General features: G+C 33.0%; 1 protein-coding gene across 1 annotated transcript in view; it reads left to right on the top strand.

Moving 5' to 3' along the window:
* Nucleotides 1-23,119, top strand: part of LOC128159771 (uncharacterized) — a 56,188-nt gene that overhangs the window by 12,309 nt on the left and 20,760 nt on the right. Inside the window, exon 3 of the mRNA XM_052822960.1 lies at nucleotides 9,288-9,398. Within this exon, the coding sequence (XP_052678920.1) occupies nucleotides 9,288-9,398 (111 nt within the window). The remainder of the gene's footprint in view (nucleotides 1-9,287; nucleotides 9,399-23,119) is intronic.

The raw sequence follows: 23,119 nt of genomic DNA, 5'->3' as shown, positions 1-23,119 counted from the left end.
CAACGGAAGACCCTCTTGTTATTCTATTGTTTTTTTTTATTATTATTATTCTTCTTGTTTTTCCTTCTGACTTCTTTTTTGCTTTATATCTCAAAAACTGTTAAACCGATTTGCAAGAAATTTTCAGGGATTATGTTAAATGCTTGTCCCTTAAAGCTTTTAAAGTTTCAATCATAAAATCACTTCCGTTTTCTAGTTACGTAATTTTAAAAATTTTCAAAAAATGATTTTGTCCATGACTTTTCTCGTAAACGGTTGTTTATAAAGACTTGAAACTTTCTGTGATTGTAAATCTGCGGATTTACTTATGGCATTTGACCGAAAAAATGTATTTTGTCACTTCCGGTCGAAACCGGAAGTGAAACAAATTTTTCGAAAAAATGAATTTTCTGATCGAATCAAAAATGAAAATGTGTTTTGTAGAGCTTGTTAAGCTGAATCTAACACTGAAAGCCGTTTGAAAATCGGATGATGGATTACAGAGATATCGGGGTTTAAAAATTGATTTTTCCGGAAATTTTGATTCCGCTTTTTTGGTTAAGAAAGTAGTATCAAGTTCTTGGTTAAATTAACTTGTACCTAAAAATTAATTGTTAAGTCGTACTGTAACACATTCGGATTTTTTTGTCAAGTAGTTCTTGAAATCGGAAAGGTTTTTGTTAAGTCGTACTTAAAATCATTCGGATTTTGTTAAGTCGTACCAGGAATAATTCGATTTTTTCATCTTTTTATTTTAGTTTCTTTTGTTATTGGTTTAAGAGCTCTGCTTCTTACAGGACTTCCAGCTTTACTTCCGACATGAACGGAAGACCCACTCGTTGCTTTGCAACGAGCTTTGCTCTAGTTTTTCTTATTCTTATTATTATTATTCTTTTTATTTTTTTTCCAACTCAAATATTTCAAAAACGCTTGCATCGATTGTTTTGAAATTTACAGATTTAATGTATATCTAAAAGATCTCTATGATATGACAAAAGTATTTGATGACGTCATCAAATTCGTCAGGTATTGACGTTTTTCACGTTTTAAAAAGTGATTTTGTCCGGAGCTTTTCTCATTTTCGATTTAAGATAAAGCTATGAGATTTACAGAGTAGGTAGAACTACCGTTTTACTTATGACATAAGGCTGGAAACTCAATTCGAACACTTCCGGTCGAAACCGGAAGCAAAACCAATTTTTTTGAATTTTCATGTTTCTCAATTTTAACATTTTAACAAGTTATTGGGGTTTAAATATCGATTTTTCCGGAAATTTTCATTCCGCGTCCTTGGTTTAAAAAATAGCGTAATGTTCAAAGTAAAATTAACTCGTACCAAAAATAATTGTTAAGTCGTACTTGAACACATTCGGATTTTTTTTGTTAAGTCGTTCTTAAAATCGGAAAGGTTTTTGTTAAGTCGCACTTAAAATCATTCGTATTTTATTAAGTCGTACCAGGAATAATTCGATTTTTTTCATCTTTTTATTTTAGTTACTCTTGTTATTGGTTTAAGAGCTCTGCTTCTGACAGGAACTTCAAGCTTTACTTCCGACAATAACGGAAGACCCACTCGTTGCTTTGCAACGAGCTTTGCTCTAGTTTTTCTTATGTTTTTAGGTCTTTCCACCTTTCAGGTGAAAGACCTTTTGTTTTCTTTATGTTTTTTATTCTTATTATTTTTCTTTTCTATTTTCCAAGGGACACCTTTTTTATTATAAGACATATTGAAACAATTTTTTCTTCATGTAATTGACCATTTAAAGTTATAATACCAAATGACCCTGTTCCTGATAACCCCCAGAACTTACAAAGTTATTGCCCTTGTTTACGAAAAGCGTGTTATCGCTACTCCTCTGAAACTATAAAAGAAAGAGACCTGAAACTTTTACCAATGTCTTCAGTACACTTAGAGGGTTCTTCAATCTACTAATACCGAAAAGATCCGAGACCCCGTTCTATCAGTTATTGCCCCTGAAAGTATTTGAATTTCCATTAAATCACTTTCAACTTTTTTATTATTTATCATAGAGACTTCGGACCACCCGGGATGGAAGCGTCTACCTTGGCCGACCAAAAAAACATAAAGGTCAAATGTCAAGGTCATTTAGAAATCCGTTAATTAATGAGTTTTTAGAACTCTTCTGTTTAGGGTGGTAGAGAAAAACTTTTTTATGGATGTAATAGGACATCTTAAGACATTTTGAAATATAACCCCTTGGCTCCTTATTTTATATAATAACAGAGTTATTGCCCTTATTGTACGAAAAGCTTGTTTTCCCTACTCCTCTGAAACCATAAGAGATAGAAACTTGGAACTTTTACCAATGTCTTCAGTACACTTAGAGGGTTTTTCAATTTATTCATACCGAAAGGATTTGAGGCCCCCTTCTAGCAGTTATTGCCCTTGAAAGTATTTAAATTTCTATAAAATCACCTCCAACTTTTTTATTATTTATCATAGAGACTTCGGACCACTTGGGATGGAAGCGTCTACCTTGGCCGAACAAAATGACATAAAGGTCAAGGTCATCTGCAAATCTCTTAATTAATGAGTTTTTAGATCTCTTTTGTTTAGTGTTGTAAAGAAAAACTTTTTTATGGATGTAATAGGACATCTTAAGACATTTTAAAATATATCCCCTTGGCTCCTTCTTTTAAATAGTTACAGAGTTATTGCCCTTATTGTACGTAAAGCTTGTTATCGCTACTCCTCTAAAACCATAAGAGATAGAAACTTGGAACTTTTACCAATGTCTTCAGTACACTTAGAGGGTTCTTCAATTTATTCATACCAAAAGGATCTGAGCCCCCCTTCTAGAAGTTATTGCCCCTGAAAGTATTTACATTTTTATAAAATCACTTCCAACTTTTTCATTACTTATTATAGAGACTTCAGACCACTTGGGATGGAAGCATCTACCTTGGCCGAACAAAATGACATAAAGGTCAAAGGTCAAAATCATTTGGAAATCTCTTAATTAATGAGTTTTTGTGTCTCTTTTGTTTAGGATGGTAGAGAAAAACTTTTTCATGGATGTAGTAGGACATCTTAAGGCATTTCAAAATATCACCCTTTGACCCTTACCATGTAACAATTATAGAGTTATTGCCCCTATTGTACAAAATGCTTGTTATCGCTACCCCTCATTAACCGTTAGAGGTAGAGACTTGAAACTTTTAATAATGTATTCAGTACACTTAGACGCTCGTTCAATCTATCATACCGAAAGGGTCCAAAGTCCCTTTTATAGCAGTTATTGCCCCTGAAAGTTTGAACAATCAATAAAAACACAAATAACTTTTGAATCAATAATCATAGATAGATCGGAACACTTGGTATTGAAGCGTCTACCTTGTCAGATCAAAATGACATAAAGGACAAAGGTCAAGGTCAAGCAATAAAAAATTGCAAATTTAATCGTTTGACACTTTTTATGAAGTAACGCAGAGAAATACTGTATTCTATCGAAGCAATCTTATGTCAAACAAAAAAAACAAAGAGGTGGAAAGACCTCTAATTGTTCGAGAACAATTAGTCTGCTAGTTTATTATTTTTTTTCTTCTCTTTTTTTCCAGGGACAGCTTTTTTGTTTCAAGAGATATTGAAACAATTTTTTCTTTATGTTATTGGCCATTAAAAGTTATGGTACCAAATGACCCTTTGCTTGATAACTCCCAGAACTTACAAAGTTATTGCCCTTGTGTACGAAAAGCTTGTTATCGCTACTCCTCTGAAACCATAAGAGATAGATACTTAAAACTTTTACCAATGTCTTCAGTACACCTAGAGGGTTCTTCAATCTACTAATACCGAATGGATCCGAGACCCCCTTCTATCAGTTATTGCCCCTGAAAGTATTTGAATTTCCATAAAACCACTTCCAACTTTTTTATTATTTATCATAGAGACTTCGGACCACTTGGGATGGAAGCGTCTACCTTGGCCGAACAAAATAACATAAAGGTCAAAGGTCAAGGTCATTTAGAAATCTGTTAATTAATGAGTTTTTAGATCTCTTTTGTTAAGGGTGGTAGAGAAAAAACTTTTTCATGGATGTATTAGGACATCTTAAGACATTTTAAAATATAGCCCTTCGGCTCATACCTTTGAATAAACACAAAGTTATTGCCCCTATTGTACGAAATGTTTGTTATCGCTACTCCTCTGAAACCATAAGAGATAGAGACTTGAAACTTTTACCAATGTCTTCAATACACATAGACGGTTCTTCAATCTATTCATACCGAAAGGATCTGAGGTCCACATCTAGAAGTTATTGCCCCTGAAAGTATTTACATTTCCATAAAATCACTTCAAACTTTTTTATTACTTATCATAGAGACTTCGGACCACTTTGGATGGAAGCATCTACCTTGGCGGAACAAAATAACGTAAAGGTCAAAGGTCAAGGTCATTTGAAACTCTCTTAATTAATGAGTTTTTGTATCTCTTTTGTTTAGGATGGTATAGAAAAGCTTTTTCATGGATGTAGTAGGACATCTTAAGACATTTCAAAATATAACCCTTTGACCCTTACCATGTAACAATTATGGAGTTATTGCCCCTATTGTACAAAATGCTTGTTATCGCAACTCCTCATTAACCATTAGAGATAGAGACTTGAAACTTTTACTAATGTATTCAGTATACTTAGACGCTTCTCCAATCTATTCATACCGACAGGGTCCAAAGTCCCTTTCTAGCAGTTATTGCCCCTGAAGGTTTCGAACATTCAATAAAGAAACACAAATTACTTTTGAATCAATAATCATAGATACATCGGACCATTTGGTATTGAAGCGTCTACCTTGTCAGATGAAAATGACATGAAGGTCAAAGGTCAAGGTCAAGCATTAAAAAATTGAAAACTTAATCGTTTGACACTTTTTTTATGAAGTAACGCAGAAAAAATAGTTTATTCTATTGAAGCAATCTTATTTCAAACATAGAAAACAATGAGGTGGAAAGACCTCTAATTGTTCGAGAACAATTAGTCTACTAGTATTATATCTGATATATGAAAAATTTAGTGCCAGGAAATTCGCTTACAGAGAAAATATTCATAGGAAAACACTTTGCACTTCAATAAAATCGAACAATTGTTGATCTAAAAAATTTTAAGGAAGGGAAGAATTCTTCATGAATGAGCCATCATAATATTTAAGTGTTTGAAAACATGCAGCTGCCCAAAGTGCATGCTCATGAATTTTAATACAATATTTATCTTAGAAAAGTGCTCGAAAATAACTGTTAAGTTTTTGAAAATTACAAAGATTTTTTATCGACTATTGGTTGAATTATTATACCCCCGCTCCGAAGGAGAGGGAGTATACTGTTTTACCCTTGTGTGTCTGCTTGTCTGTCTGTCCGTCAGTCTGTCCGTCCGTCTGTCTGTCCGTCTGTCGCATTTATCTCAGCAACTATTTATCGCAGATGCTTGAAATTTTTACACAGTGTTTGTTAAGGCATGCCATATCGCGGGATGTATTTTTGTACGGATTGGACATCAACTTCCTGTTAAATGACGATTTTGCTTATTTTTTAACCAAAATTTTCAAACAAATTTTCGTCAAAGATTTCTCAGCAACTATTTATCGCAGATGCTTGAAATTTTACACAATATTTGTATAGGCATGCCATATCGTGGGACATATTTATGTACCAATCGGAAGTCAGCTTTCTGTTAAATAATTGCTTTGTTTATTTTTTAGCCAAAATTTTCAAACAAAATTCGTCAAAGATTTCTCAGCAGCTATTTATCGCAGATGCTTGAAATTTTAACACACTATTTGTTTAGGCATGCCATATTGTGGAATATATTTCTGTACCAATGGGATGCCAGCTTTCTGTTAAATGTCGACTTTGCTTATTATGCATATTCATATCAGAGCGGGGGTATCACTAGTGAGCATTGGCTCACAGATATCTTGTTCATTCTAATGAAAGTACCACTTGATCAAGAGTTAGCTATGCATGCATTCAATTTTGTTGGAGTGAAATTTCTTAAATATGATATCATAAGAGATAAATGAATGTAAAATTTACAAAATTACTTAACTTTGCACATATTTTTTTATATTACCATGAATGAGCCTATGTCATATAATGAGAAAATGTTCTATTATAGAAGAGGAGGAATGTCCGGAGTTATACTCAAGCTCAAGACCCTTAAAAAACCATTTAATGGTCTACCAATACTAAGCTAAGCCGTGAATGAGTTCAGATTTTGAACCTATACTTGTGGTCATTCCTCGTCTTTTATTACATTGGTGCCCCGCCAGTTTGTGAAGTTTTTGAGTTTTTTATTCAAACAATAAAATGCTTTCTTTGGTGATTCATCCTGGATGTGAAGGTAGCAACATTACAGGAAAGATACACAACCCACGTTAACGGGTTATGTGAATTTTTCCTGCTATGATCGCTACCTTCATAACCCGCATGAATTATCAAAGAAAGCATTTTATTGTTTATATTATCATCTTTCTTTTAACTAATTAATAAATTGATTATGAAAAGTTAGCAAAAATTATTAAATTACTATTAACGTACATTAATACATTAGCTAAGAGAATCAGCCAAATTGTTTCCTGTGAGACTTTGAGTCTGGCTTCATCAAGATTATTTCCAGGAGTCCGTGATTTTACTTATATTGTAGGTCACTGTAGTTTAAGACCAAATGATATACAGGGCGTGTCAATTTCACTTTTGTCAGTTTCAGCCGCTGTAGATTTCGACCAATCCATAAACAGGGCATGTAGATTTCAGTCTGGCTGTTTCTATACAGCTATGAATCAACTTTAACTTTCCATAAGAAATAGAGGAGATTATACTTGGTAGATGTAAATATTTAATAATGATTAATTCACTGAAATCAGACTTAAAAAGAAGTTGTTAATTCAGTGCATGGTTACATGAAATTTAGATCTGACTGATGTTTTAGGTAAAAGTGCAATGCCTATATAGATTCAGTTTAAATGGTGTATGAATTAGCCTGTTGCTGCATTATTTAACTTTAAAAAAACCCAGATCAAATCACAATTACACCTTACAACATACAGACACCAGCCCCCACGTTTTCTGGTGCATTCATTGCAAAAACTGAATATGAATTACATAATGTCTTTTACTGTTGATTTGTCATTTGGCAAAAATTTTATAGAACAGATCAGTACATATACAGTTGTAAATAAATGTGTTCATTCAAATTGAATGATTTGACTGATGACATATGGATGCATTGTGGGAGAAAGGGTTAGGGTGGGACAAATTGATGGCATTATTCTGAAGAATCTCGAAAGCTGTAATTTAATCAACAATATTTTGTCTGCATATTTGACATCGAACAGGAAAGGAAGAATAAGCAATGAGTACAATGAAAATATAGGGGAAAGACCAGGATTTGAACCAGGGACCCCTTCAACTCTTGCCAGGAGCTCTACCACTGAGCTACCCAGGCCAATATCCACGGTCCATATAGTCCCAACTACTACATTCCTCCCTCCTTAAATAATCAGTTTGCTCTTAAAGATCACACCAGGTTCTTCACCTTGCAGGAATTAACCTGTTATTTCCAGGGGTTGTCATGGCACCAAAGGAAAGGAGGAATGAGCTGTATTTATACATTGCCCATTGCTTATATAATAAAACATGGTCTTAAGTTATAACAGAAGTTTGGGTGAGAATAAGGTGAATTCACCATGTACACTCTGAGTACATGTTTTTATTTAATCTGATTGCAGTCAAACAAATTGCCTATAAATCAGTTTGTCTGGACACCCTTCACACATTCAAGTCCACGCAGTTACTATAACCTTTAAAAAGAGGTCACATAAGAGCTAGCTAGAAGTGCATTTATACCACAAAGGTTGATCAAGGCCTTAGAGATCATAGTCATGACCCAAGGTCATTGAACCTATAAGTCAAAGTAAAATAATTATGGCATCATTAAGTTGTTCCTTTTGTGTCTTTAAAGGTCATTAAACTGGTCAAGGTAAATTAACCCTTTTGTGTTATCCAAGGTCATTTTACCCAATATAAATCAAGTGAAGTCTCTGCTTTTGTTTCATCCAAGGACATCCTAGTTCAAGGTTAAAAATGATCCTCAACAAGTCCTTTCCACTTTGTGTCACCCAAGCTTCTTGGACATCAGGTTTAAGGTGTCAATCATCAACATTAGTCTTTGAACCTGTAACTTTTTGAAGAAGAAACCTGAGATTTTTGTTCTAATGGGTCATGTCTGATAACCTTGACACGAGGTCGTTTGCCAGGGCATGGCAAATTAACTTATACTAAGTGATAAATAATACAACTTGTTCAGGTCAAGTCATAGTCAATTTTATTTTATGTTATTACATGTACTAATTTATAATATTAAAAAAAGATTTAGTTTCCTATGACTCAAATTTTATCTTCTTTTTCTCTGACATTTAAGGATTCATTCCATACAAAAGGAAACTTATCTATGCATCGTTTTTTTTTTTATTTGACACTGTGAGAAAACTAATCAATTATGCATGCTTAAAAAACTTGAAATTCTATATCTTTTTTTTTTTAATCTGACATTGAACTTTTGGTCTGCTTTTGTTATTCAAATCCCCAGTTGAAGCTTAAACAGGGATTAAGATAAAATTCCATGAAAGCAAAAAGATGCAAGATTGCAACATAAATGTACAGCATTCATTGCGTAATCTGTGTCACGGGCTCTATTAAAACAAGCATAACAAGGCATTAAATCTTCGTATCGCCTATGTAATATTGAACGGCATTATAATTTCAAGGTCACTCAGTAGACGACTGGATAATATTTTTTTGGCTACAGCTTAAATTAAAAAAAAAAAATCAAAAAGTACATTCAATTGTGATAACTCCTCTCTGCTTAAAATACTGCATGCATGTATGCAAATGACAGATGAAATCTTTAATGTTTTTGATAAACAGGATGTTCCCAATACTAATGTGACTTTATTATCTCATTGATGCATAAAAATTCAAGAGTTAACTAGTACATATACCTGACATTGTTTGTAAAAATTTTAATTGGCAGGGGTCATTTTAGAATTTGAACAAACTGTAAGGTATAATGGTATATATAACTCAAGTTGATTATTTATTGATAAGAAATCTTGAATAAAAAAAATCAACCCAATTCTATTAAGAGAAACTAATTGTTATCTTGTCTTTTCTTAATTATAAATATTAATTGGCTGAAGAATGTTTAGTTCACATAGATTTATTTACCTACTAAGTCTATAAAAAGAAACTTGAAACTAACATTTTTCACATTGTTTTATTCTTGCTTACTTAGGGAAGAGTGAGAAATGGCCAGGCTCGGCTCGAGATCTCCGAGCTCAGGTGAACCGCAAGGAGAATGGAAAATTGATGGTGGCAGACTTTCGATGGAAACCACCACATGACTGTAAGTTAGCACCACATGACTGTAAATTACCACTGCATGACTGTAAATTACCACCACATGACTTAGTTAGCACCACATGACTGTAAGTTAGCACCACATGACTGTCAATTACCACCGCATGACTGTAAGTTAGCACCGCATGATTATAATTAAGCGCCATATGACAGTAGATTACCACTGTATGACAGTAGATTACCACTGTATGACTGTAAATTACTGTAAATGTATTACATTTAGCTGTGTATTCTATTTAGCATTTTTGGTGGAATGCGGCTTCCACTAAAGCAAGTACATTGCTTAATGACATACATACATGTAGAAGAATAGGCACATTCAAGAATGCGCTAATTCAAATCCACGCCAACTTGTTAAAAAACCATTTCCCGCAAAATATCGAACACGCCAAATACAACATGATTACAGAACCATAGCATGACTGTAAGTTAGCACCACATGACTGTAAATTACCACCGCATGACTGTAAATTAGCACCACATGACTGTAAGTTAGCACCATATGATTGTAAGTTAGCACCATATGACTGAAAAGTAGCACCACATGACTGTAAGTTAGCACCACATGATTGTAAGTTAGCACCACATGACTGTAAGTTAGCACCATGATCTGTTCAATTGACTGGAAAATCGGCATAATAGAGTGACAATGAAAATATAGGGCTGGACTAAGAATCGAACTAGGGACCCTGCAATTGAGGCGAATAATTGACTAGACTCCGAGATAACACATGTTCTTGAGTGACTGGGACCATAAATTTACTTTGAAATAAGTGGGTATTCAAGATTTCTGTGTTCAACATAGCATGGTTTTTTTTAATCACATATAATAAAAATGACCAGGATCAGATTGACAGACATACATCTAGATATGTGTGGTATTCGAGATATTGATGTTCGAGATACCAAAGTGAAACTGAATGATGAAGTAGCTACACAAAATGTAGAGTTTATTGACCTTAGTCAATGAGGTATATTTGAATTTGATCATGAAAAAGGAATGAAAAATTAATTGCTTCCACAGGTTATCATATGACATCTTATTAATGCATTGGGTTTTTTTTTCTGGGGTTACAAAGTAATAGATATGGTATCACTATATACGGTACATATAGCCTTGACAAGTTCAGGGGTTTTTAAGGTCAGATGCAATTTTATCTTCCATGTTTATAATTACCAATTTTTCTCTCGTTTTTTATCCCCACACTGTAAAGATTTCAACAGTGTTAAATTCCAGAACAATATATATTTATTTCATTAAACATGTTTTCCAAAGGAAAAATATGGTTATTGAAATGGTACTGAAAATGGGGGGATCAGGGTGGTCAGGCAGGTGCCAAAAGGATACCAATATTGTACGGATAACTCCTCCTACAGTTTTTAAGACGGGAAGTTAATGTTTTGCAGATCAATTGTATATATATCAGGGATGTGCATATTACTTGAATTTTGATTTTTGGTAACTGGGTCCTCCATGTTTTCACTGGATAGATAGTGTTTATCAATCCAGTGTTGAAATTTAGGATTATGGATGCAGTTCACATAAATTAACGGATTATGGTCATGCAGTTCACATTACAGAAAACTATAGTTGGTTTGCTGTCACATTGACAGCTTTTCACTTGTTTGGATATTAACTATATTCTCAATTGAAAATATATATTTGATGACTAAATTTACTTTGCTTGCTAATTTTGATAAGGAAAATATAAATATATTTTAACACCATAACAGAATTCAATGCAAATAAATAAGAATATTAATTTTCATGGATATTGATCTAAAATTGAGAAATGACTCTAAATGTTTGTCCTCAGTTGCTTTATACTTTTGCATGAATAGGAGTTTATCCTGGGATTAAACCATGTAAATCACTAATGCAGCTGTTGCTGCAAATACGAATGACTTTAGACAACAAATACATCTAATGATTTCAAAAATGATTGATATACATTTTAAATCTGGCTTTCATCTGTAAACACCTGAAAAAAATATATCAGAAAAAGAACATCATTTGAAAGCACTCAGATTACCAGGTAAGACATTATTTTAAGGTCATCCGAGTCCTTTTATCGTTGCACCTTGTCTATTGTTGGTGGCTGGGGGATGTGCTTTGTCCATCATCTATAGAGAATATTACATTTTTTATTTTTGTGATTTTCTTAAAAATTCAACAAGGACATAATCGTAATTGTTATCAATTTAAGTCACCTGAGTCACTCGATCATAAATGAATTAAAAAAAAAATTTCTCTCACCAAAGGCCTTATATGTTAGTTGTGAAGCGAGCTAAATAACATGTTAATTAACATGTTAATTAATAATCGGCTGTTCCATGTAAGTTTCATGTCCCTGACTAAGAGCGTACTATATAGTGGCTCTAAAGCAATGACACATGTATACCTCACACAAATAAACATCAATATGAATAGAAATACAAGCATTGAATGCTTATTTTTTTATGTCGTCACTAACGTGTGTTATTTAATAGCACAGCCTGCGTTTGTTGTAGGACTGACAACATCCAAAAAATAAGCAATAATTTAAATACTTAATCGAGCTTACCGCTTAATCAGGGAAAATTTCCCGTAAGAGTCTATAACAACCTAAATTACATTATTTAGTTTATATAATTTGAGAGTTTTCTTTAAAACTAAATTAATTGGATATACATTGAATTTTTTTTTTAGGTAATACTATATTTAAGGGTTCAAAGGATGTGTGAAATTATATATTTACCAACTTAATACTGCTAGTACCTGGCGCGAACATTAATTTTATATCATTATTACTTTCATAAATTAGTTACCACATAGCTTATATAATTTTCCATACCTGCTTGTAAAATTTGTATACTTGAAACATCTAACATTTGTTAGATCAGGTACATGTAAAGTAGGATCAGTAAATGTGGAATTATTATATTGCACAAAATAATAGAGGACCATTTGAAAACAAAACTGGTCTTTTAGCTGTAAAACATTGACAGAATTCATTTTTCTTGGGCGTTTCTCTGTTGCTGCAGCAATTATTGTGTGCAGATAGTATGCGACTGCTTTTGCTATTGACCATTAACTTCATTTGTAACCATGTAAAATTGGTTATTTTGTAGTTAACTTAACCCCCTGAAACCACTGCTTTGATTTTTATGAGTTTCCAGAACTTACATCATGCTTTTTCATTTAATTTTCGTTACTCCATTTAGATGGGTTTTTTTTTATTTTACCCCATTTCACTACACCCACCAAAGTTGCAGATAATAATGCGAGCAATAACCTATGAAAAAGATCAAATTTATCTCTTTGATTGTTGTGCTCTTGAAAAGTATCTTGTTTCAAGTTAATTCTTTTGATTTTTTTTTTTTTTTTTAGCTTTGATCAGTCTTAAGAATCATGCAGTCTCTCAACAGTCTTAAGAATCATGCAGTCTCTCAAATGAACGCAGAAAGAATAGGTTTTATTGTCATGTGTATGTCGTTTATGCAGCAGTTGTACAGCTAAAATGTGTTTTTAGATCAGAAAAAAATCCATACTTTTACTAAACAAATGATTGGTTCCCTGCAACTTCTTGATGCAGTAGTAATAAAAAAGAAACCAATTGAGAAAAAACGATGTACGGTAATGCATATCTTGGATGTTGTTATCCAGAAAAATTAAAGATGTCGATCAGTAACCTTCAGTTTGTTTTTCAGTGACATTTAAGTCATTTTTCAATCACCTTGAAGTTTTTGTAATGTCAATCACGAGTCCTTTAACGTTTTAGTTTGAGTTTCAATATGATCTGTCATAATGAAAAATTCATAAATGGCTTGTGGTTTATTAAGTACCGTATAACTGGATTTTTCTACGGGGTGCTATTTCTTGCGAAATTCTGCGATCAAGTCTTAATCGCAAAAAATTAAATCGCAAAAAAATCGTCATAAAATATCCCCATAAAAATACCCCTTGTGAGGCCTCTTCATAGAGTCCGAATTCACGCTTCGTTGCGTAATACAGGTATCAATAATTGGTCAGTGAATACCCCGTAGTTAGCGTAAACTTCACGCTTTGCCTGCAAAATGGCGCTGTTGAAATATTTGAGGCCTTTAAGTAAGTTTCCTGACCCTACCGGACCTTTAAGTGAATTAATGTCGCCTAGAAAATTACTGAATGTAATGAGAAAGTGGTCGATGTTCTTGATACACCAAAAACTCCGAGAGGAAAGTGCATGACTTTTTCACCGAGCGAGAGAACTGAGATAGGACACTACGCTTGTGTACATGGACCTTCGTCGACCATTAAACGTTTTCAGACAAAGTTTCCAGGACTACGTGAAAGTACTGTAAGAAATTTACGTGATAAATACAACAAGGAGCTCAAATCTCGAAAACGTAAACTTGATTTTTCAGACCGCGAGAACTGTGAAATTTCTGAATTGAATCCGTGCAAGCGGGGTAAAAAAGTTTTACTCGGTAACGAACTGGATTCCGACGTGCAAACTTACATTCGTTCATTAAGGAAATCGGGGGCAGTTATTAACACAGCAATCTGCATTGCCGTTGCGGAGGGAATTGTCCGTGCCCATGACGAGCAGCTTCTATCTTGTAATGGCGGACCTATTACGTTGAAAAAAAGCTAATAGTAATAAAATTCAATAAAAATAGACTTTAGTGTCAAAGTGAAATCGCAAAAATTAAAATCGCCAAAAATAAATATGCCTATTTCAGAATCAAATCGCAAAAATTTGCACCCGCATTAAAAACCAGTTATACGGTAACTATGTAACATTTTTATTGACTTTTGTATCTCATTTAGTGATTTTTAACACCCTACAAATTAATATTTCATTGAAATTAGGGATGTCAAGTTGAAAGCCAGCTGTATTATGTTTTTTTCTCTCCTGTTTTCTGTGTTTTTCATTGGAATTTTCTCACACTTGACATATCACTCAAAGAACTTAATTTACACTCATGACCAAATTAATATAAGAACATGTATCAATTTATAAGTACAGTCAAACTTTGTTATCTTGAACTTAGATGGGACTGCTTAAAATTGTTGGGAAATCAAGGGTTAAATATTTAAAGTATAAGTGCATGGTTGGTACATACAAATTACTTCAACATTATATCCATATTAGATATCGGTGTTAAAGATACCAAAGATTAATAACTGTATTAATCAAAATTTAAGTAGGAATTGTTCACTTGACCAAATTAATATTAGTCTTAATCAACTAATAAGATGTTATTCAGATTCCGTTTAAGTCATTTAATTGACAGAACTTTGACTGGTTTTTAAGGTTTTATTTTAGTGCCAGGTGAATTCAAATGATATCTTCTAATGTACATTGAAAAATTGTCATAATTTGATATATTCATTTGATACATATATTAAAAATTTCAGTTCTGAATTATAGAAAATGTAAAACTCAGGTTAATTATCATTCAGAAATCTTGACTTTAATATTTTATTACAGAAAAGTTGTTTTTCAGTATAACCTAAGTTGTTTTTGAGTACTCGAGGCTGCTGCATGATGCAGTTTCCTGTGAGACTGAGTGAGACAGTTGGTTAACGATCGTAATATAATGACAGTAATTTATCTCTCTAAATACAAACAACTTTGAGTTGTTGTACCATCATGCATGCAGATTAAACAAGTTATTATTGTCAAATGACCATATATTGAACTTTAAAATTTAAGGTATAATTAATTTATCATAATAATAAATGTTAATTGGCGTAATAATTACGTATTAAATCAAAGTACCGCTTATGAAATATTTTTTGGCAAAAAATAGAAACTTTTTTTTTAATATGGAAAGTTTTATTTTTTACTCATTTTTAATTAGTTAAACTTCAAGTTTGAAACAAACTTTTTTTTAAGAATGGCCTTAACATTAATATCTTTTTATGGAGGAGATAAGAAAAGTATGAAAATGGCCAATCATGAGCATCCATTCTGCCCTTTTCATTCAAACAGTGGGCTTTAGGTATTATAATCATGAAAATACTGCTTTGAAATTAATTTATTGTGAAATGGAGTAATAAAGTTTAAGTTCTGTAAAATCTACATATTTGTCAATATGATGATGAATGGATTGTAACTGTATTATGTTGTAAATGCACAATGCATGGCTGTAAACTCAATCTTCCTTGTGCTGATCAATTAATCTCAGGTGACAGTCCTATTATCACTGTCATCGATGATATGCCCTTTTAAAGGCTTGGTTATGAGTATTGATATGCTGCATTTAATGACTATGTTTATCAAATTCAATGGAATCGTTGAATAAGGTTTAGGTTAATGTACAATAACACAACCTAAAAATAGACTGGTGTTATTTGTTCACTTTTCTCGTTGCTTGGAAACGCTCAGGAACTTGATGGATGGCAGGCTTTACTTACCTGGACATAATTTGACAAGGAAGTGCATTTTAAGGAGTACTTGATTGGAAAAAATATTGGAAAAACTTGGCAATGATAGGGATCGCTGATCAGAGGTTTTAATGAACGCCAACGGAAGTGCTTTATTGCTTGTACATGCAAAACCAAACCTCTTTGGTTTCCCCTTGACTTCAACCTCCAATCAATGATGAGACATAATACCACAATTTAAAAAAAGAATTAGTTTAAAGAAAAGTAAAAAAGAGAGAAATAAAAACCAAAACCATTAAAAAAAAGACATTATAAGTGAATGTTTGGAATACTTAGTCTTAATAATGCATGAAGGCATTTTTAAAGCATGGAAGCTAGCTGACTCTGCTGTCACAGGAACTCAGAAATAGAGATGATAATTCTGGCATTGTTTTTAGGATTGTAAATTTCATTCATGAACTTATTTTGTGCTAAGTCTGACATTTATCAATGATTGGCTGAAATGCAAGGTGAAATTAACCAAATAAAATGAAGGAAAAAAATGATCAGTGTGGAAATATGGAAATGCATGATAATTGATTTACAGACTGAAAACCTTTGTGTATAACTTTGTTTTGCAATTTGTTTCAATATGAAAGCATGTACAAGCCCTATATAACTTTATCATGTTTATGTTATAAATTTCTGCAGCAACAAAAGATTCTAATATATCAGGTCCCTCAGTTTCACTTCAATAAATGAATGCTCTAATTATTTTCAGCAGATCTGGGAGTGGGGGTTGAAGGAGGGGATGGGGGTTTAAAGAAAAACCCATTCATTTACAAGTGTCATGTCATTTTTAGCTTACCAGAGCTGAAAGCTTTAAAGTAAGCTTTTGTCCTGTTTTAGTCTGCCTACATCATAATGTCTTTCAATTAATTCATCAGTAAATATTTTACATTTTTTTACTTTTTCCGAAACCATTTGGAAAATTTTATTTGACCAAACTTAGAATTTTATATTAAAAGAATATTAGCTAGCATTTATTAGCGTTTTTTTTTTTTAGGTGAATGTAATACAATTTACATTTAATTTATATGTGCAATGTATTTATATGTGAATGCTTAAAATATTTTCTGAGGGTATAATATTCTCTGAATTGCTGCATGTTTGGTTTTGTGTATGTCAAGCTGGTGACTGACTCGACGAAGCTTAAAATGAAATCACGTGAATATTTTTTTTAGGGATAAATAATCTTATTTGTTTATATGTATGAAGTTTTGAAGTGCAGTTGTATTGTATTTTACAATTGAAAGCTTATAAATTAGCAATATAATTTTGTACTTCCCTTTGGTTGTTCAGGTAAATGTTGTGGCCAACAGGCCTCTTGTCTTCTTTTTCTGACTATTACATGATACATCTGTTGTCATTGATATGTCCCTTTTATCATAAGGTGTATTCACATGTTGAAAAAAGTTTGTTTATTGATAATAATGTGATTGAAATAAACAGGTAAAAATATATATATATATATATATATATATATATATATATATATATATATATATATATATATATATATATATATATATAATTGCAGTACATCAATTAAAATTGCTTATCAAACAGGTGACATGTAAACTTAGTTTCAGTGGGCTATTACTGTTTAATGAATTAAGGTAACACTCTTATTTAGGGTATACATTGCTTTTAATTTACTAATTTGTGACTGTTATTTCTGATGACACCATATGCAGAAAACTTGATATTTAAAAAAATTCAAATTGTATGTTGCGGAACACTTGTTTTTTAGTCACGTTGATTTGTCTATACACAGATTGTAGATTGTGACCTTGAATGTTAAAGTGTAAAAAAAAAAAGCTGGTGTTACACAATTTGTTTGTTATTAACTTTTTGTGTAAGATCAGGGTCGCGTAGATCTAGAGCAAGCATTGGCATTCTTGGTATGACTGTTCAGTCTCATTTATCTCGACAACCTTGGGTTTAAAAAAAAAAATGTTTTCTGTTTTCTTTGAAAGAATACATTATTAGAGTTTAATATCCTTTTCGTTCTTAGTAATCATCCTCGGAGAACCAGAGGAGCAGACTGCACACTTTCCGTCTTGTTTATTGCATTTTTCGTTTTGTCTGTAAGATAATACTGCTACGACGTAACTGTAGTTATGTATTTTGTGTTGTTTCATTTTGTTGTTTCTGTGGTTTATACATGTTAGTCCCAGATTATTAGCTTAGATTTTTTTTTCACTTAAACAACCGGACTACACCTGTAGATTTATACTTTTTAAGACACTTAGTCACAAGACGGCAATATAAAGGTTTTGTTGAATTGTTTGTACCAATCAACTTGGATGAGTATTGTCATAGCTCAGCGGTTAAAGTATCAAGCTTGTGAACTGCAGATAATGAGTTCGAATCCACCTGGGGCATTTGTTCACATTTACTGAAGTAGAATTTTGAAAACTATAATTGTTTATCGAAAACTGCACATTTTTTCGCCTATTTGACTTCTGTATTTCTTATCCATCATGCTATCTATCATATTCAAGTAATTTTTTGCTGAGTCAAGAAAAACTATTTCAAGGTGCAGTGAGCAACCTGATATAAAGCATTACTAGAGAGAAAATAAATGGAAATTTGACATATCATCCTTTTAACCATCAACCAGGAGTAGTCAGAATGATCAAATTTAAAGAACCTAATTCATTTTCAAGGTCAAAGGTCAAGGTCACTTGATAGCCTTGGTTGAAATTAAGTAAAGAATGTTTAGTCTAGAAACCACTTATGTTTTGGGTTTTTTGGCAATTTAAAGATGCAATTAAACTTTTGCATGGTATATACTATATTTAAAAAAAAAATGTCTTTCATGGCATGAAAAACTTATTTAATATATGGTGATCAGTTTATCACTGAAAAAGTTAGAAAAAAGTTGTCTATGAATAAAAAATGTTTCATGCACTAGTAAATTCATCTCTTTACAATTTTTTACAATATTTTTTTACCTTCCAAAAAGAATCTCCATTATTTAATTAGAAGAGAATTGTACTTTGATTTGACCAAAACACAATCTGTGAGTATTCTTTTTAATGCCTGAATTTTGTTCTCTTCATATATGTCATTAAATAAGTCTAGCCGGATCAGCTCGGAACCCACCGTCAAAGACGCAGAGATGTTAATTTTTATATAATAACCAATCAGAACCGTCTTTCTGTCATACAGAGATGCACCCTCCTGTTCTCAGATCTTAGCAATGTCTTCCTGTCCTGCCATATCTCTGAGGTCATAGTTAGATATTACATGAAATATATATTCGATCTTAAGGTACATCACTATACACCTAGACGTGTACTTTTTAAGACACTGTGTCACAAGATGGTGATTTAAATGTTTTATTAAATTGTTTATATCATTCGATTGGGTTGTATATCGTCGTAGCTCAGTGGTTATTGTAGTGGGCTTCTGAACCGCAGATCATGAATTCAAATCTGCCTGGAGTTTTTGTTCATGTTTACTGAATTAAATTTTTTAAAATGTAATTTTCATCCAAAATTGCACATTTTCTTCCTATTTGACTTAAATACTTCTTATCCATTATGATATCTATCATAATCAAGTAATTTTCTGCTGATTTGAGAAAATATTTCAAGGTGTAGTGAGCCACCTTAAAATATGGAGCATTATGGCATCAATTTATAAACACTTTCAATTTCTTTGTGAGGTCACTTTCGGGAGCTTCCAGCATCTGGATCCATATAGTAATACTGGCTTTACATGGCTATAGTGTTGAAGATCCTAAGATTTTGTTCTAATGGTCATATAGGAGGACTCACTGTCCAGACTGGTTTTAAGATGGCAAACACAAGACAGGCTTATATGTTGATTGTTTGTGTTTGTGTAAGAAAGAGCGCAAGGTAACGCACGGCAAAAGCATTGCCATTAGCGCACCAAGAGTGCATGAATGTTGAACGCATGAAAAAATGGTAAAAGTAGAACGTATGTATGTGAAGATTACGTCCATATCTCCCAAACTCTTTCCATTCTTTTGTACAGGGTTGCTGTTCTGCACATTTTATGTAATTCTCATTTGTTTGGTCTGTTTGATAATTGTTTTCTCCTGAATATATTTGGAAGAAATGAAACAATAGGTTTTTGGCATTATCTGACTCATCCAGTTTGTTTCCCATTTTCCTTCTACGTACAGTCCCTAAAACGTTCTTTCCCATTTTTTCATGCATTCACCGTGCACTCACGGTGCGCTAACAGCAATGCTTTTGCCTTGCGTTCACTTGCGCTCTTTGCTCTTTGCCACTTTGTTCATCATTCTATTTAGCATGTGCTCACCATTTGCTCACCATGCACTCACCATTCAATCACCGTTCAAGTGGGAGAGTAGAACCTTTCAGGGACTGTAATACCGTTTATAGGCATAACGGCAATAGATGAATTATTTGTGCATTAAATTAAATTTTTTCGTATTTTGGTAATGAATGTACATAAAATGTACAATCTGAACATGATTAATAAATGCATTATTAATTCTAATTTACATGCAGTAAATTCTAAGAAACTTTAAAGTACCTTTTTTTTATTGATATGATAGGCAACCATAATACTAACAGAACCCTACATCGAACTGGCAGTCAATACCGTAAATCTGGAAACTTTTACGTCGATTTATTTTTGCGAATTTTTATAAAGAATTTTGATTAATTTTTAGGAAAACAATTTTTGCGAATGCAGAGCACGCGCAAATTAGCTAAAAATTTATCTACGGTAAAAATTTCCAGATTTACGGTATATGAAAGCTTCTTCATTTCCATGGAATTTTGTTATAACCCAGGTGGACTAATATTAAACCCAGAAAGGAAATCTACAAGAATTTTCATAACAACCAGGTGCAATAAGGATATTATTAGTCTGGATACTGCTTGCATGTCTAGAATTTGCTCAGGTGCAGTCAAGCCAAATGTATTGTTTGTTGTCATTACGTGGCAAAGTCCGACATACGATTCTATTGTCTCTTGTATTTCTTTGGTTCTTAACATCAGATACATTATTATTACAAATATTTTGAGAACAAATATGACTCAGATCTGTGATGCTGCCTCCTACTGCTTTGTTAATGAATTTGAAAGAAATAAAATCATAATTAAACAGCAGATAAGATGAAATAATTTTTTAGCCCTCATTGCATATCTGATTTCATTTCTATTAGTGGGGGCATCAATTCTTGTAAATTCTGAAAAAAATGAAATAATATTTTAGCCCTCAGTGCTGATCTGATTTCATTTCTATTAGTGGGGGGCATCAATGCTTGTAAATTCTGAAAAAAATGAAATAATTTTTTAGCCCTTAGTGCTCTGGTTTCATTTCTATTCGTAGGGGCATCAATACTTGTAGATTCTGAAAAAAATATTGATACACAGTTTAAGGAAGCATTAAGGGGAGACAGGGTGCTCTTACGGGTATTCACTCAATGCTTTCATGGGGTTTGATGTCATTGATATGATTGATGTCAAGTATTAAAAAATTTTCACTTTCTCTTATCAGAATGCCTGAGGCAAACTTGATTTTCTCTTTTTTTAGCTCACCTGAGCTGAAAGCTCAAGTGAGCTATTCTGATCACATTTTGTCCGTCGTCCGTCTGTCCGTCCGTCTGTCCGTCTGTCTGTCCGTCTGTCCGTCTGTCCGTCTGTAAACTTTTTACATTTTGAACTTCTTCTCTAAAACCGCTTATCCAATTTCAACCAAATTTGGCACAAAGCATCCTTATGGGAGGGCGAATATAAATTGCAGAAATAAAAGTCCGATCTGTATTCAAAGCGGAGAAAACCTTGAAACTGTAGAAAAAGGGGGGTGCATTTTTAAAAATCTTCTTCTCCAGAACTACCGAGTTAATCTTAACGTAATTTAGCATAAATCATCCTTAGGGAAAGGAAAATATAAATTGCAAAAATTATAGGCGATTTCTGTTCCAAATTTGAGATAATTGCGAAAATACTTATAAAGAATGGCTCGTTATTCCATATATCGTAGACTGGCAATTCATTGCGATAGACTGGTCTTATGACAGGCATCGCCAGTCTACCGCATCTCGAAAACGAGGTTCTTTGTTTGAAGCTGGCAGTTTGTTGTGCAACAGTTCACGTGCGAATATAATCTATGAAACATGGAAATAACATTGGTGCCGATTATTGTGAAGTAAATTGAGGTTAAATATTTCAACGCGTTGTCATTTTCACTTGTGATGTTGGTTTTAGTTTGTTTTCATTTTTTCGTTTCATTTTGCTTTTTAACTTGGGAAACAATCGCCTTGTATTTGGAACATAGACTTCGGTAAATGTTTACCTGCGAAAATGATTAAATCTGATGCATTAACAACGTACTAAAGTGCATTACCCTCTGTTTTTATTGTTTATTGATTAATTTTCTAATTGTTCCAACAAGGATCAAACAAGTGTGTTGGTGTTAGCTTGTTCGGATTTTCGTTTCGTTTTCATTATTTACGCTTTTAAACCTGGAAACTATCGTCTACAGGTATTTCGTGATTTTTACGTATCAATTCAAACAGATACTTCGGTAAATCAAACAGTTAACTGTTTACCTGCGCAAATTAAGCAAAATCTGATGTAGGGGTACTGAAATACAATTCCTTCTATCGGTAATTTGGCATTTTCTTTTGCGTAATGGTAGATTAATGATCTTAACAGATCTTAAAAACTAAAGATTAAAAAAGTAAAAAATTTGTCAATATTTATTAAGAAAATGTTCAAAGTCTGTTCTTCCAGAAACCAACTTAAACAACTTATTGTATTGTAAACTTAATCTTTTTAGCTCACCTGAGGGTGGGGCCACAATGGGGGGGGGGGGGGGTCGAAGTTTTACATAGGAATATATACAGTATATCTTTAAAAATCTTCTTCTCAGAAACTAATCAGCCAGGAAAGCTGACACTTGTGTGGATGCATCCTAAGGTAGTGTAGATTCATAGTTGTGAAAATCATGACCCCCGGGGGTAGGGTGGGGCCACAATGGGGGATCGAAAGTTTACATAGGAAAATATACAGTATATCTTTAAAAATCTGCTTCTCAGAAACAAATCAGCCAGTAAAGCTGACACTTGTGTGGATGCATCCTCAGGTAGTGTAAATTCAAAGTTGTGAAAATCATGACCCCCGGGGGTAGGGTGGGGCCACAATGGGGGATCGAAGTTTAACATATGAATATATAGAGTAAATCTTTAAAAATCTTCTTCTCAGAAACTAATCAGCCGGCAAAGCTGAAACTTGTGTGGAAGCATCCTCAGGTAGTGTAGATTCAAAGTTGTGAAAATAATAACCCCTGGGGGTAGGTTG

Source organism: Crassostrea angulata, chromosome 8 (assembly GCF_025612915.1).
Source record: "Crassostrea angulata isolate pt1a10 chromosome 8, ASM2561291v2, whole genome shotgun sequence".
NCBI lineage: Eukaryota > Metazoa > Mollusca > Bivalvia > Ostreida > Ostreidae > Magallana > Magallana angulata.
The sequence above is the reverse complement of the archived record's forward strand: the minus strand, read 5'-3'. Positions and strand labels throughout refer to the sequence as shown.